The sequence below is a fragment of the Bicyclus anynana genome, chromosome Z (genome assembly GCF_947172395.1).
Source record: "Bicyclus anynana chromosome Z, ilBicAnyn1.1, whole genome shotgun sequence".
Taxonomy (NCBI): Eukaryota; Metazoa; Arthropoda; class Insecta; order Lepidoptera; family Nymphalidae; genus Bicyclus; species Bicyclus anynana.
The window spans coordinates 9,467,475-9,484,633 of record NC_069110.1 but is presented as its reverse complement, the minus strand read 5'-3'; the positions used below and the strand labels follow the sequence as shown (position 1 = coordinate 9,484,633).

The 17,159-nt window shown below is 33.8% G+C and overlaps 1 protein-coding gene across 1 annotated transcript in view; it reads right to left on the bottom strand.

Annotated features, from left to right (window-relative positions):
• Positions 1 to 6,691: 6,691 nt before the first annotated feature.
• The window catches only part of LOC112048096 (proton-coupled amino acid transporter-like protein pathetic), a 45,224-nt gene continuing 34,756 nt past the window's right edge, over positions 6,692 to 17,159 (bottom strand). Inside the window, exons 4-9 of the mRNA XM_024085479.2 lie at positions 16,742 to 16,825; positions 14,642 to 14,792; positions 13,346 to 13,467; positions 12,418 to 12,502; positions 11,844 to 12,331; positions 6,692 to 11,539 (exon numbers count right to left, since the gene is read on the bottom strand). Coding sequence (XP_023941247.1) covers positions 11,128 to 11,539; positions 11,844 to 12,331; positions 12,418 to 12,502; positions 13,346 to 13,467; positions 14,642 to 14,792; positions 16,742 to 16,825 — 1,342 coding nt within the window. The 3' untranslated portion in view covers positions 6,692 to 11,127. The remainder of the gene's footprint in view (positions 11,540 to 11,843; positions 12,332 to 12,417; positions 12,503 to 13,345; positions 13,468 to 14,641; positions 14,793 to 16,741; positions 16,826 to 17,159) is intronic.

Below are 17,159 nucleotides of genomic sequence, written 5' to 3'. Positions count from 1 at the left end.
AAAGTGTCGCTAGCTAATATTCAAATTGTGTTCAGTAAATATTTAAGTGATAAAAAAATTAAGATAAGCCTCTTTTGTTACCGGGAGGTATTTATATTTTTTAAATGGGCAGAGATTCGTTGTGTTTGGGCGCGGCTATTTGTTACACTACCGGCAAAATACTTGTCGCTAAATGATTTATACTGATTTTTGTATTCATTTTGTACTAATAACATCCCAGTACTGTGCAACAGAATACATAATAGTATAAGGCAATGCTGCATAACCAGTGAGACTAGAAATAAATAAATTATTCTCCTCTTGTCTATCGTAAAAATTTACAGCACTTTTTGAAAATCCATAATAACTGATTAAAGAAAATAATAAAATAAATTTTAAGGAAACTCTCATTTATTTATTTGCCCATTTTTTAAATTTTTAACAATGTTAAAAATTGATATGTGATAATACAAAATATGTATAATACAAAACACTATTAAAAATTTATAAAATAAATCAACCAAAGCTTCAATCAAGGTGTTGGTCGAAAATTTTCGCTATACGACCATATCGGAACAATAATAGGTGACTCAACATCACATATGGCGGTAATCTCGTGAGCAAGGTCTAAGGATTTTGACACTTTTTTTCAAGGAATAATTATATGTTAATGGGTGTTGAGGTCATTAAAATTTGTGCGATCTAATTAAACATAACTTTGTATTGGTTATCTTGATAACACATGTATTGAAAAATAAGGAATGTTAAGATAAGTAAAGTTCATTAATTTATTTCTGATTGACATTTTTGATATTGCACCGTCGCTATTAAAGCGAAACACGGCAAAGTGATTTTGTTACATGACAACGCTAGGCCAAATGTTGCCACCAGCAAGAAGTTAATTGAAAACGCCAAAATGGGGAAACTCGCTGATACGGTGAAATCTATACGATGCGGCGCTGCAACGCATCGTGTGTCTCCTCTTAGCCTTTAAATAAAGCATTATTTTTTGTCAAAAAAACAGTGACGACTTATTCAAGGTCCTAATACAATTTATTAAAACAAATATCTAGCGCCTAAACCAACACCAATGCAAAATATAGAATCAGCTGACAGAAGAAAAAGAAGCGACCCAAGAAAATAAAGATGAATTCATGACTAGACTTCTTTGTTTTAGTTAATTAGTCTCCAACATGTTAAAGTTAACCTATTCTCGCAAATCAGCTTTGGTACTTTAATTAAAAAAAGGAAAATATGGCTTTAAGGATTTGAAATTCATTCGTAACCGAGTTGATATTAAGAGGGTAGTTGACTCATATCAAATATAAACATTATTAATTTCGCATAGTACGTGCATATAAAACAGAAACAGTTAAAATATTGACCATCATGGCCGACAGGCGTTTTGGCTCGTATTGTCTTAAACATATTTAAAATCTAAAATTTTCATGTAATCCCGTCTCGAAAAAAATATGATGTATTAGAACGATAATGATCTATAGGTATATTAAGACCATTTAAAAAAAACATACATACAGCCGAACGTAGAACCTCCTCCTTTTTGGAAGTCGGTTAAAAAGTCAACTAGCCTACTGTGGATTCTTTATTGTGGAATAAACAGTTTGATATCAATGTCTATATTATTAATTTAATTGCTATAATGACGATAATTTCATTATTGTAATTTTTATTATCTACTAAAAATAATAGTGAAAATTGAAAATTCCCTTTTTGAAAATTATTCATACCAATTTATGAATATTTATTTTATATTATGTAAGATTGAATAAATTAATAATAATTGAATTTTGAGTTACGAGTACCTAACATGTTTACTTTAGATCGTAAATACGTGAGACCTAATAATTATTATTATTAAAATATTATTTTCTGAACAAAATAGACTATTATTACTATCAATATTTAATACTGTATTTAAAACTTATTTTCTCTACATTTTTTACACACAGACACATTATTTATTGTGTGATCTCAATCCAATTTATTCTTTTCATACGACTATGTAGTCTATACAATTTTGATGTAAGTGTACCTAATTTCACTAGCCTAATATGTCCGTTTTTTTTAAATATGTTTATTGAGATTTCTTTTTATACACAGTGCCATGTTTCACATCTGAAAATTATATAGGTATTTTTTTTAACATTATATAAAAACGAAAATTTATTTTGAATTAGGCACATGATCCACTTAATCATGTATTGACCGAGGGCCTACGATAGCCAGACTTATTAATACTGACTTTAGGAAGGCTGATAGTTTGTATGCTCCTACCATAAGTAAGTATGGTTGCCAATAGGAGACTGTTGATTCTTATCAAATTTAATATAAACAATATTAATTTCGTATACCAGGTACATGGAATACGGGTACGAAGGCAAAGACGTACCGTCAAGCGATTTAGCGTTCCGCTACGATGTCGTGTAGAAACCGAAAGGGGTGTGGATTGTCTTCCTACTCCTAACATCTTAGTGCTAAGCTACCGAATTAGGTGATACCTGTAAGGCTAGTTTTAAGTTATGATGATAATAAATAAATAATAAATAAAATAAATAATCTTAGATTACATCATCACGTACCATCAGGTGAGATTGTAGTCAAGGGCTAACTTGTATAAAATAAAAAAAAGCGTCACCGGGGGTAGTCAACTAGCCTTTTATGCAGGTACCAGGTTTCAAGGATCCATGTACTCCAACTGGCAATCGCAGCCTTTCGGTCGGTTATGATTTTAATTTTATTCGTTAGGTGTCATTTTATTGTATCTGTATAATTTATATTATACATAGTTTTAAATACTGATATTAGTTAATGATTACATTATACGATATTATGTATTATAAGAAAATATGAAACAACGATATGCCGATAACACTTATTAATAAATATAGGTTTTTGATTTAAAACATACTGTTTCAATTGTTGTTCTATGCCTTATTAAAGCGTTGCTCTATAACATTATTTTTTTTAAACTATAATTAAATGATATTGCACACCACAAACAACACATATACAAAAAATTGCAAAATAGCCTTATCGCTCAGAAGCGATCTCTTCCAGCAACCTAATAATATAACCTATAATAAATTATAAACTATAATAGGTAGTCAATTACGATAGTTTTACGAAATGCATTGCGTAGAAAAATATATAACCAGACGAATGTTGAAATTGCAAGTGGAAGGATACAAGAAGAGAGAAAGGCTAAAGAAAAAATTGTGTGACTGTGTGAAAGGACATGACTGTGTGTAAAAGGATAATTAGCTGATGAGAGATTGGCATATTTTGCCAACCCCACTTAAGTGGGATATGATAATTGCGTTCAATATAACCATTTAGATATCAACGGTTATATTCAACGCACTAGATTCGAGGACCCCCTGAGCTTTAGGGCCCCGGGGCATTGCACCGTCTTGCCCCTGGGTGGCCATGCCATTGGTTCGTGGTGACATTGAGAAGTTTTAAGGGCTCAGAGTGATCAGACCCTCTACAATCCGAAATTAAAGTTCAATTTTGTTATAAACTAGCTGACTAGTTTATAATAAAATTGAGCTATCTATCTACCTATCGACCGAGTGAAATTCAGCTCATAAATCCCGGGATAAAAAGTAGGCTAATTGTTAATCAATAACATCCTCTCTCTTGCAATGAAAGTCCCATTAATATCGGTTCAGCTGTTCCAGAGATTAGCCTGGGCAAAAAGACAGGCAAAAATTTTAAAAAGGTACTTTGTGTTTAAGTTTCGTGTAAATTACTATAATCACACGAGAAAACACACAGTCACAGACAGATACTTTAATTTTATTTATATGTATTGAATAAATAAAAGCTTGTGAACCGCATAATATTCACCGCTAAACTTACCGACAAGCGACTTAGCATTCCAGTCAATGATATTAAATACTGTTATATTTCTTACTAGCGCATGAAAAATGAGGCGGTCAAAAGAGGAACTAGGTATATGTACAACTCAATGTCAGTTGTGGTCAACAACGAATGTTATTTAAAAAATTAATACCTAAATATCGTCTACAATGTCGAGTTGTGTTTTCAGGAAGTGTAAAAACTATATATATAAATATATATACATAAATCTAAAATGGTAAAGATAAAACCGTGCATGTGTGAGCTCAGTGTAGTAGCTTATTATTCGGATCACTTTTTGCAGTGATTTTGTAGGGACGTAGCCGATCGGACCCGGTCAAGCTTCGCTTTGACTTATGTACGTACGTACGTGTGCGCTTCTTCTCTACCCTACCCTACCCCTACCCTATAAATGCCCCATACAAACTTCCACCTCCCCCCTATTTTAGGGAAATGTGGGTTAGAAAGAGACAAAAAGTAACCTATGTCACTCCATCCTTTCAAAAATCTCCACTTAAAAAAATCACGTCAATTCGTCGCTCCGTTTTGCACAGACGGACAGACAGACACACACTTTCACATTTATAATATTAAGTAGTGTACCTATAACTCGGCTTGGAATAGTTTTAAGTTTACCTAACTTAGCTATAAAAATTACGATCCAACTATAAAAGAAAGATAGCTGACGCTGACAAAATAAAGAATAGGCGATAAACTTATCAAAAGTAATTTATTTCCGTGCATACTATTAACTGCTGGATCTTTTTTTGGTCAAAATCGTTCGGCGATCTTTTGAATAAAAAAACAGGACCTGTAGCCATGTGGTACATCGATTCTCTTTTTACGAACGCTAACGCCTGAAAAATTAAAAATACTTGAATGACATGTCATTCACTATCGACAGATCACGTGATGAAGTATTCGATCGTATCTGTCATTCCCATACATTTTGTTAGTTTCAAAGCGTTAATTTTTGTAGAAAGAGAATCATCGTGCCACATGGCTACAAGCCTTGGTTACACATTTTTGCATGTATTTTGATGTACAATCAGTAGGTAAATTATTGCCCCGTATTGCGATTTGATAGCTAATTATCCCAACTATCACCCCTTTTTGAGGATCGCTATACGTTTCCAGTGACCCTGTATATTTATTTTGAATAGTAATACTATAAAATTGTGGCAAAGGCGTAGCTACGAGTACTGTATTGATGAAGTGCTTAAGTAAAGACATTTATCATAACAAAAGATATAATTGATAAAGGAATATCGTTTACCTACTGTTTGAACAGGTAAAAATGGGCATGCAATGCTTTCGTAGCGTGGCAAAACTTTACCTTGTACCATTTGTCATAAAATAACTACCGTAAACTATTTTATAAAACTATGTCATATTTATGAGACCTATAGGTTCGAGTTCTTAAATATGTGCTAAGGAATAGATGTTATTTATATTCCAATCTTTACCTACGAGTACGTCCTATACATGTACAAGATAACCTACGAGTAAAGGTAGGTACATACCTGAGTTAAATTTAAAACCACTCTTAAGTCAGCCATTGACGGTCAATTATTCTCACATTTCTGCAGCGCAAACGGCAGCGAAGGCGTTTCATAAGTCGAGCCGACATGCACGCAGTGACCAATACACAATTAGTTATAGTCGTGGGTGCTGCAGAAACGTGAGAATAATTGATAGTCAATGACGTGCATTAGGAGTTTGTTTAAATCCTACCGTCATCAATGCTGTTTTATTATACCAATATTTATTTACAATAGGTAATAATAATTATTACTCGACTCCTTGTAGCAATTCCCACAACGCAATTACTATTACCTGTGCAATTACGTGTAATAAAAAAATGTACGTGATTTTTTATTGTTTTTATAAAAAAAAATGTAGGACTAAAAATTTTGTGAACTTTTCTCGAAATAATAGCAATCATAGACACTGTTCAATTAAAATACGAGTTTCAAATATCCTTGACTTTTATTTATTAATTTCCTTATCTCCATTATTGTAAAGGAATGGTTTGTGCTCTATGTTCTTTAAATCTTAGATTAGTTTGTTTATTCCTAACAGGATGCAGTTTTATGCAGGACATTTTATGAACGAAGCTGAGCGTTGTGTGTCTTAGGGTTTATTCTACATCACAAAATGATTATCTAAAATTCTAAAGGTGTGTACTTATTGTCAAAATATATTTATTTATATTCATTCGGGGAGTAAGAAGTCTCGATCTGAGGGCCTAGTGGCAGAATGCTACTGTTACTGTCACGTAACGTAAACGCGAATTTCTAAGGAATTGAAACAGCGTCATCTAGTGGCACTACTGCACAACTGTTTCAATTCCATATAAATTTGCGTTTACGTCAACGTGCTAGTAACAGTATGAAAATATTGGTAACTCCCACTAGGCACACTGGAAGTACGAGTAGGTAACTTACCTACTTCAGAAGACATGATTCGCGGTCGTCCAATTATATTGTATTTATGTATTACTTTAGTATTCAAACACCTCTGTTGTGGATCTTTATTTATAGATTAGCATTTCTACGACCATGATAAAAATAGAAATAATAACAAAACCTGCTAAATAACTTATAATTAGCGTTGGGCATTCTCCTCGACGTTGTATCGGCATTGCCTCCTAGATTTTGTATCCAACCAACCAATTCATGGAACTATTTAAGTATAAAAAAAATATCATTGTTTGAACATTACCAAACGACCTGTTGGAATGAATAGCTTTGTGACTTTGAGGTTATATTGAGTAGATTACAAAATTGGGGTAGCAAATATCCATTGTCGTTATGATGTTAATAAAACATTATTTCTATGGAACTGTTCTTTATTTGTAAAACTATAATTAATACATTCTGGGTGTACATTTCAATTCAATTATTGGAAAAAGGCACTCCACATAAAATAATATGTCATAAATTATTATTTTACATTATAGGAACTTAATCGGCTGTATACTATGATGTTATAATATTTAAATATTATAACAACACAAAATAATACTACCGCGTAAAACGTACATACCAGTGGTAATATAATATCTAAAAGCTAATTAAAATACTTCAATATGAAGGCACAAAACATTTTGGTCACAGTTCGTAAACTTTCAAATAAAAAAAAATATACATGAAATTCAAGTTAGTATCTGCCAAAGACAACAATGACTCAAGAATGATCAGTCTTCAATTATTCATTAATATTATGCATGCAAATGAAATAATTCAAATCCCAAAGCGTTAATAAAAGTTTACGAACTCTATAATTATTATCTTATATGAATAAATACAATCCGATTTAAATAATAACGGTTTTACAAACAGTGATAATTTTGGTACAAAAAAGGGCCTCGCTTTTTATATTTTTACGCTAATTATTATTATCACAACTCATGGTGGTAGATCTTGGTCATTACCAAATGACGAGTAACAGCTGCAAACTAAATGTTAAGTATTATTATTAATACGTAAAAAATAATAATATAACTTTATACGCATTACAAAAGTGTATGTACAATTTATCCTATTTCATTTGTTAAATTTCATTTGTTCAGTGACGCTTGTTTCTCTTCCATTGTACCATACCAGTATTGATCCCGGCAATTAAGTTGAACAAAATTATAGTTACAATTATAAACAATGCGTTTTAGACGCTTGTACGTGGTGGTGCGTAGTTGACCGGTACATTAAAGATGCGAAATAATTAAAAAAATTTTACGCAATAGTAATGGCGTCCACGTGTTGCTACGGTTATTGGCACCTGTTACCTTAGCGTATGTCGCTAATGATAGCTCCAAACGGTCAATTATTCTCACGTTTCTGTAGCACCTACGACTATAATTGATCGTGTGTTGGTCGCTGCGTACATGACTTGTATAGTATGCCGCGAGGGTATTGCCGTTTGCTTTTCAGAAACGTGAGAACAATTGACCGTCAATGGCGACCTTAACACACGAAAATGTGCTACTGCGCATAGTTCAACCACAGGCCGTGTACTATACTTTCCTAACATATTATAGTTCAGACGTTCATATACGGTATGAATACATATATCGAAAAATAACACCTAATTATTTACCTTACACTAAATAATAGTATTTCGTTTCACGATTTTTGATTGTTAAATGATCTTATTACGGTTTTGAGGTCGAAAATTTTGTTAAACTGTAGACAATTGCATTTTTGTACTATTAAAGTGAACTAAGATTAATTTACTTTAAATTTTTGGATAAAATAATTGTTTAACTTAAACAAAATGGAATCGAAGACAGTGTATATGTCCGGGCTTAAAATTTTATAGGAGATTTAAATAATGAAAAATTAAATGTTACCTACATAACAATATTCGTTTTTATATTTTGTTAAAATATTGTTACAATCTCAAAATGCTGTTGTAGTTTTTTTTGTAATTGTTGATAATTACTCATAGATCTCGCTCTAAAATTAAATCCTGAAATGTAATATAATTAAGACAGTTGATTTCAACCATTTGATAGTCAAACGAATTGCCATCATATTCATTCAGTTCGCTTTCCGTTATTTTTATGAAACAGACCATCATCATCATTATATCATCATCATTATCAGGCTATATTAACGGCCCAGTACAGGCCAAATGACTTATTCACTATTATGGTCTTTATTATCAAATTAATTAAATCAATTGGCAAAATGTCATTTACCTACTGAGTGATATCCACCAGTAAACACCGGATGATATTTGTTACACAGATATCATTCGTATATATGTCAACTAGCCTACGTCAAAGATAGTGAATAAGCCTGCAGACCTGCCTCTTTATGGGAGAAGGGTTTTAGAACTTAGTAGGTCGACAAAATCTTGACTTTTAATATTATTTTAATAACAATCTTTGACTTATCAAAGATTGTGTTGTGAACCCAATTACTTATAATTGGGTTCACAACACAAATCTTTTTTATCTTTTCTTAGAGTGGACAATTAAACCAGTGAACCAATCTTGATAAGATTTTTATTTTTTGCTTGTTTGTTTGTTGGATACGGACTAGACTCACAGTAAAATATGAAATCTATGTACCTATCTATGTACACAATATTAATGGAGTTGTGTTGCAGTACTTATAATATATTTCAACTTGATATGGCTAACAAAAATCGTCAGTCAGCTTCCAAAACATTTCACACATCACGTAATGGGAATGCAATTTAAATTCTTTATTTAACTATTAACGTTACCTGTCTATTCCTAGCTTTACTTGCAGTATTTGCGACTTCTAATTCGTCATACTAATAAGTGAAAAAGTTCTGTCTAAAGACACCTTATCTGTTTTATTGTTCACCAAAACAAGAAAACAAAAAAGCTTAAACATGCCAAAGTTATCCATCTTTGGCATGTTTGAGCTCTACTGCATTCTCCGAACTGGTATTTTTTGTTTCCATTGCTTCATGCCCTTTTCGGAACTCATGCAATATCAAAATTAAAGTCTGGCCGCCCAGATATTGCGTTTCTGACAGACAAAATAACGAGGCAACGTTTTTTTTTAATAGTTGTTACATGCCAGACCTTCCTTCTTATTGGAGAGAGGATAATGAGGTTCGACCAACCACAGTGCTACAATTCGGGTTGTAGGCCAATCGACATCTGGGAAACAGTATTAAATACTGATACCGCGAATAAAAATACGTAAACAAACGTATTATCAATAAAGATCTAGTTTCACAAGTAACTATTTTTATTACAAAATTTCCTCTTCTTTGAGAATCTAATTTTAAAAATTCTCTAACATTAATAGTTTTGTGGTAATTATCATTGTTGGTCTGAAAATTTTGCACACTTCTCTAGATAAGTCGAATGAGCTACCACGTAGCTACCACACGTATTTATATTCGCGGTATCGGTATATTTAAAACTGTTTCACAGTCGTTGAATGGCCTATTGGTGGGCTATGCAATGCCTTAGCGTCTTGCTGTTCACACATGTTGACAGTTATCTAAAATACGAATATGTGAGACATATTCGTAAAGCTGTGTAAAATAGGAAGTCATTAATCTTTAGCTGTTTTAAATTGCTGTGCTAAATTTTAGCCTCATCAAAATTGTTTCTAATATCCATAAATGACAGAACTTTCCCATAAAGTAATTTGCGTAGTCAGTTTGATGTTTGAAACAAAAGAAGAAGAAAAGGCGAACTTGGACATCGGCCTCAGTGCGTAAATGCCTAATAAACTTAGCACAGGATTGTTTCGAATAGATATAATCGTCCTGCGTTACGCGTTACGCGTTATCTGCGCTACCAAATGTCAAAACATTATGGAATCACTACGGATTTAAGAATGGTCATGGATAGATCGTTTTAGGCTAAGCATACACAGGTATATAACTATTCATAATAGGAAATATGCATGTGATTTATATTAAGGCCATTATATATTTTTGTATTCATAAAAAAAATATTATTGTGAATTTTCAGCTACTTATTAAACTGTAAAATTCCCGGGAAATATCCGCTATTGGTCCCTTCAAAAAGTGACGTAATTTCCCACGTTAAAAGTTCAGAAAACCTTAGCAATAGAAAAATATCAATAGAAAATAGATATTTTTGAGGTCATAGTTTGTTAGTGTTAGTTAAGATAAAACTATTAAAGAATAATAGTTTTATTACGTCAAAATATAATTCCCTATTGAATTAAATAAATGCATACATATTCCCTGTTATTCTTTATATTTCAGACAATACTTCCAACGCCGATGAAATATCTATTATTAATTATCGGTAAAAAAATTATATAATAGCACCATTTCTTAACAGCATTGTCAATAAGTTATATAATATTTATTTATATTATAATGATCGTTGCAAGATTTATAAAATTTAAAAATAAACTTAAGTACACGTACTTATTTCTAAAGACAAAGCATCATGTACTTACTGTCTTATCACACTATAATATTTATAGAATAGACAAGGCTAGAGACACCATTCGCCCTTTTGATAAATGAGGGGAATTCATCACAAATTCATGATCTAAGTAGATTTTGCTTAGATCTACGCAATAATTTTTAAAATCAGCTTCAAGTGTCATGGATATTATTATAACAACTAAAAATCCATTTGATGGTTCAAATATCGTTTTTGGGATTAGAATTTTTAGGTATATGGATTTCTTAAGAATCTTTAAATTTATTGGAACGAGATATAAACTGCAAAAAGGCGTCTGGTAACTCTTGTCTTTGTCTTTCTATAAAACGTCAACAATCTTGAAGACCTTAGTTGCCGTATGTTTTTATTATTGTAATAATGGCATCCTTGGTTCCGAATATAAGTGCAAATAAACCGAAAATTAAAACGAGCACGTTCTTCCAGATGATATATTTACCAGGTCCAAAGCCTATATCCCAGAAGGTGACAACCTCGATGAACGCTGGGGCAATTAGACCAAGTATAGAGAAGCAGAAAGCACCAATGACTCCCATCAGCGGCCCTATAGTCGGCACTGCCACAGCAAGTAATACACACGCAGTGGTCAGGAGTGTACGCATTATGTAGTCGGCGAGGTCGGGTCTGGCGGTGAACTTATCTTTTATGCAGTTCCAAAAGATTTCAACGCATACGAAGAATTGAAGTCCGAAAGTGCAGTACACGGCAACAGCGATTCCGACTTGAACGATTTGAGCCAATCTGTAAATTAATTAACATAATAGGTCAGATCTTTGATTATAGAGGTATAGTTAAAAGGATTTTGGTCGCAATTCGACTACTTGGTGACCACTAGTTAGTAATAGCAATAAACAATAAGGTTTGTATTGAAACTACAGGTGTTTTAAATTGTAGTTGAATTATTAATAGAAATGTTGTAGATACAACATTACCAAAATATAATGGTTAGGTATCGAATAGAAAATCATACTATCGTTATAACCCTTGGGCCCAGAAATTTGGGACTAAAGACTATTACAATTTAAAAACAGGTGCAGATACGTACACTAAATATATTTTCGGGTCATCAGGTCCGGGAATCAAGTTAAGAGTTATGGAGTCTTCAACCTTATCTCCGTATCTTAAATATCCCAGGAATCCAAGTAAAATATATACAAAAGTTACGCCTGACATTCCCTTGTTTAGCACTCCGCAAAGGCCCAGCATAGAGCGAGGAGTTCTCATGGCGTTTTCCAATGGCATAACTACACCGATGGCTTCTATGGCGAAGATCGTAAGAGAAAAGAATTCTGGCCAGTACTGTATTGGTTGTATTGCTACCACCTTATCGAAACTAAGCTTCTCGGTGCCTACTAAGAAGTAAAACGTTATTCCCAGTCCAATCGCCATAAAGAAATTCGCAACCATTGACACTGGTGCCAAGTATTTGAGATTCCTGATCCAGACCATGAAAATAAGTGGTAGCAGCAGAAGTATAATAAACACTCTTATTCCGAGGCTTTCTTGTACATTTGGTGCGTAGTGGTAAACGACCTGCAAGATAGAAATACTACATTAGAAACTGTCAATTGGCACAAAATATCGCAAAACAAGTATGGGGCATATAATCCATAGATTACCGGCATAATATTTTTGGCGATTATAACGGTGTAAACGGAGCAGGTGCCGAAGTAAGTGATGAACAGGCTCACGAGGATAAATATTCTGCAATAAAAATGTGGAGATTATTATTAATGATGTAATGCATTATAAATATACATGGACATATACAGTCAAATAGTACAGTTATTTTAGACCTCTCTGATTGACCAGGCTTTTCTAAGCTAATTATTTTTAAGCTGTTGCTGCAGTAAATAGATTCAGGGAGATAACATCTTCCTTGCGCTCTTGTGGTTGCAATTGGACTAGACTTGATGTCTGCCCTATATACGGACTGACATGGTTATGCTTTTGTAGGTACACTATAACGGGTGAAGTGTTTCTAGCCTCATGATAACTTCCATCGTGCTGTTGTCATCACCGGCATGCCAGCCGTTTTAGAACCTAGTGGCTTGGTACGCGACGATGACAAGAGACCGAACGGTATGTCATTGATGCCATGGAAGATGGGCGGCCTACTCATATTCCATGGCATCAATGACATTTGGTGTGGGACGCAACTTGTGTTGTGAATCTTTTTTTTTATTCTTTACAAGTTAGCCCTTGACTACAATCTCACCTGACGGTAAGTGATGATGTAGTCTTAGATGGAAGCGGGCTAACTTGTTAGGAGGAGAATCAAAATCTACACACACCCCTTTCGGTTTCTACACGGCATCATACCGGAACGCTGAATCTCAATCTGCCCAGCCGGGGATCGAACCCAGAACCTTCGTTTTGTAAATTCACCGCGCATACCACTGCGCCACGGAGGCCGTCAAAACATCGTCTTCGTAACATGACGGGGTATGCGGGCGCTGCTGCTGCGTCAGCAGATTCTCAAGAGCATTATTGTTTACTTTTTTAAAGATTATCTTTGAAAAAGAAGGGAATTAATGTTTTATGTACCTGAAAGTATTAGCCCATTTTCTGAGGGGTTCAGGTCCATTGTTGAGGGCAGCTTCGCCCACCTCAGGAAAACTCATGGTGGTTTTGCGCGACTTCTTGTACAGAACGTGGGCACATTTTATCTGAGGAAGAGTGAAATGCAACTTGTAGTGAACTGTGAATTTATTATAATTACTGTAACTATATTATAAATATAAAATAACGTTCACGTATCACTTCAGAAGGTCTGAATTGATATTGAATACATTTAATGTGTGTTTAAGTGAGTTTTTGTATTGTTTATTAACTCAATAGGACCTGCTAAGGCTATGCAATCGGGCTCTAGATTATTTTTTCAATTCTATAAATGAATCTTTTTTTCATATTTTCCCTATAAACCCCACGCCATATCCCAATAATTGAGACCTTATCAACCGTAGAAAATTATTACTATTATTATTATGGTTAATAAAAAACTTCGCTTAAAATGTAGGCGACGGTTAGTACATGCTATCATGTACCTATGCTGATTCGCAAAGCCATTGTAAGTCAATATACCTATTTTATGTAATACATAATACTGTTTATCTAGTTGTTGTACTGGCTTACGCAGAGTTACGTAAGAAAAAGTTATGAACATAATAATTAAGATATTGTTCAGCTTCATGCCTTAATTAGATTATAATAACATGACTTTAATGAAACGGTCGCAATTTTTCCTTTTATATGGTAAACAATTCGCAGAATATAATAAGTAGCGTAATTTTTATATATATATATATATATATATATATATATATATTATGAAATATACAACTCAGCCATATTACATTATACGATAAGTATATAGATAGACAACTCGCTCATATCTAACTACTAGTTGGTATTTAGCCCCAAAGTAAGCGTAACTTGTATTATGTACTAAGATAGCTGATTTTATCAATTATAAATTTGTATATAAAAACTTAATGATATAGTGTTGATCTAAAAACGCCTAAGCACTTAGACTATGTAAAGATGAGTAAAAAAAGTCTTATTTAATAAAAAAAGCAAATATAACTAAATGTAATATATATAAACTAGAAAATAGGTATAGTATATAAAGTTCATTTGACTGATGTTACAGTAACAAGTTAATTACTAAACCAATTTTGGTGAATTTCGTTTCAATGGGCTGTGATTAATAAAAATAATATCTTACAGTCGGGATTTTTTAAGTTCAATAACATCATATTGGGCAAGTGCGGTAAAATCAACAATTAGATACATTTGCAAGGCGTATAAATTAAACCAATATAAAAAACAGGATCAACTTACAAGTATATAGGAGCAGTGAGTGCAGACAACTGCTACCAAAATGGTGAAGAAGATGCCGGAAATAATGCCGGCGCTTGAAAAAGCTTTTGGCATAGCGAGGATACCAGTACCGAGCGAAGCCTTCAGCAAATGAGTCAGTGTGTCATTGTTCCTGTAAATTAAAATGTCCTGTGTTACTTTATGATAAACAAAACATCATCATTATTAATGAAACACTACACGGCGCAAGACTTCCCTCCTTAAAGGAGAGGGGATAAGGGAAATGATTTAATACAACACTAGCAGAGATCTGCGCCTCCATTCGCGATAAAATTGGTGTAATCTTTCATTGTATGTGACCATTTTTTAGAAGATAAAATGGGTAATGTGTATAGTAATCATCATCGTCGTCATAACAGCTGATGGACGTCCACTGCAGGACATAGGCCTTTTGTAGGGACTTCCAAAGATCACGATACTGAGCCGCCTGCATCTAGCGAATCCCTGCGACTCGCTTGATAGGGGTCAGGGCTCACCTGGTAGGGGGTCGGTAAGGTATCCCTAAAATATATTATGTAGAGTCCTTTTCATGAATGTAGTCGGTTAAAACCTGAACTAAAATTTACAGCGCCTTACACAAATGACATTATGACCGCTTTTACCAAATGACAATAAGCGTCATTATGACATTAGCGCCGCGTCTAGGGGACTACTTTCATGAAAAGGTCTTTACTACCGCGGACTTTTTGTAGAGAAAATATGTTATACCTTGAGGGATTATCAGCGGTCTCGATAAAGCTCTTAGACTGACTTTTTGTGACACTTCCAACAATTATCGTTAGATATATATTAACCTTGACAAATTTTATAGGTAGGCATCTAATATTTTTTCAAGAATCACGCTTTCTATTTGTAAAAACCACACTGTGAAATCTGTTCAACCAGACAGACGCAGCGGATGACTTTGTTTCAAATATTAATGCGAGTATAGTATTACATTTTTAAACATTACAACGGCTTGTACTGTAATGTGGCCGGTTCTGCGTAATTAGACACAACCGCCTTTTGTTTTGAAGCGGTTCCAATATTCTCATTTCTTCGAAACAGATACGAGTACATACGGTGTCATTAAATAAATAAACGCTGCTGAAGTACTGATTTATAAAGAGGTAAAGTTTAGAAGTTTGTGAGGATCTAGTATAATCTTTATATCTTCTGCATCGATTTGGAAACTCTTTTACTAAAAAAAGCTATCTAGAGCAATCATAGAGTAACATAACATAAATTTATCCCCGCATTGACCCAGGTATGACAACTACGCGGGTGAAACCACGGGCTGTTTGCTAGTGTACACATATAAAATAATGTTATGTCGTCAGTGAAAATGCACCTTAAATACAATATTATAATTCGCATTGCTTTGCAGATATTATTAGATTTCGCTTAGCATTGCAATTATTTTAATGTGCCACAAACATGTCACAAATAATTATAGAAGTCACATAAAAAGTATTGAAAAGTACATCATCTCTCATGTCTCTCATAATACATAGAGTAAAGCCGGATTCATATTTGTCTCACGTGTCGTGTTCAATCAATCAATCAATCAATCAATCAATTTATTTATTTGCAAGTACATGCGTTATATATATAGGTGTTGTGACGCATCAGAACAGAATCGGACACTTAATATACATATTATAAAAGCTGAAAGTTTGTTTGTCTGTGGACTTATCAGCCTATCGGAAAGTGTGGCGTGTAACTATGGGAAAATTTGTGTCTGTCTACTGAGCACATCATCATTATCAACCCATATTCGGATCACTGTTCAGCTCGAGTCAGCTATTAGCCTAACTCCTCTCAGAATGAGAGGAGTTAGGCTAATAGTCCACAACGTTGGCCCAACGCGGACTGGCGGACTTCACACGCGCAGAAAATTTAGTAAATTCTCAGGTATGCAGGTTTTCTCACGATGTTTTTCCTTCACCGTTTGAGACACGTGATATTTAATTTCTTGAAATGCGGAAGCAGAGGTCATGCCCACTGGGCTATCACGCCTGATAACTAGAAATAATCCGAAAAAATATACGTTTATCCATGGTGTAAAATATGATAACTTACGAAGTGGGATTGTCCAATTTTCTTTCCGCGAAGGGATCATAATCACCGGCCTCTGCATCCTTGGCTTCTTTTGTTAGATTGTATCTGTAAGCAAACAATTATTCACGTTACAGTAGTGTAGAAATTATAACTCGTGCGCATTAACTAGACACCTGGCTACCAAATACAACCAAACAAGCACAGTACAAACATCATTCGAGCCAGGTTTCAAGTTAATCCGCACGAGCTGTAAACAGTTTGCAACGAAATAGAAAGCTGAATTTGCTATCTCTTTCATTTTTGAGACGGAAGAGAGAGCAAGGTAGCTTACAGGATAATCTTACCAGTTACTAGAAGGAAGGTTTGTGACTACAAAATTTTATCTGTAAGAATACGAATTTCAAACGAAGTCATGGACGAAATCTACTATTAGGCCTCA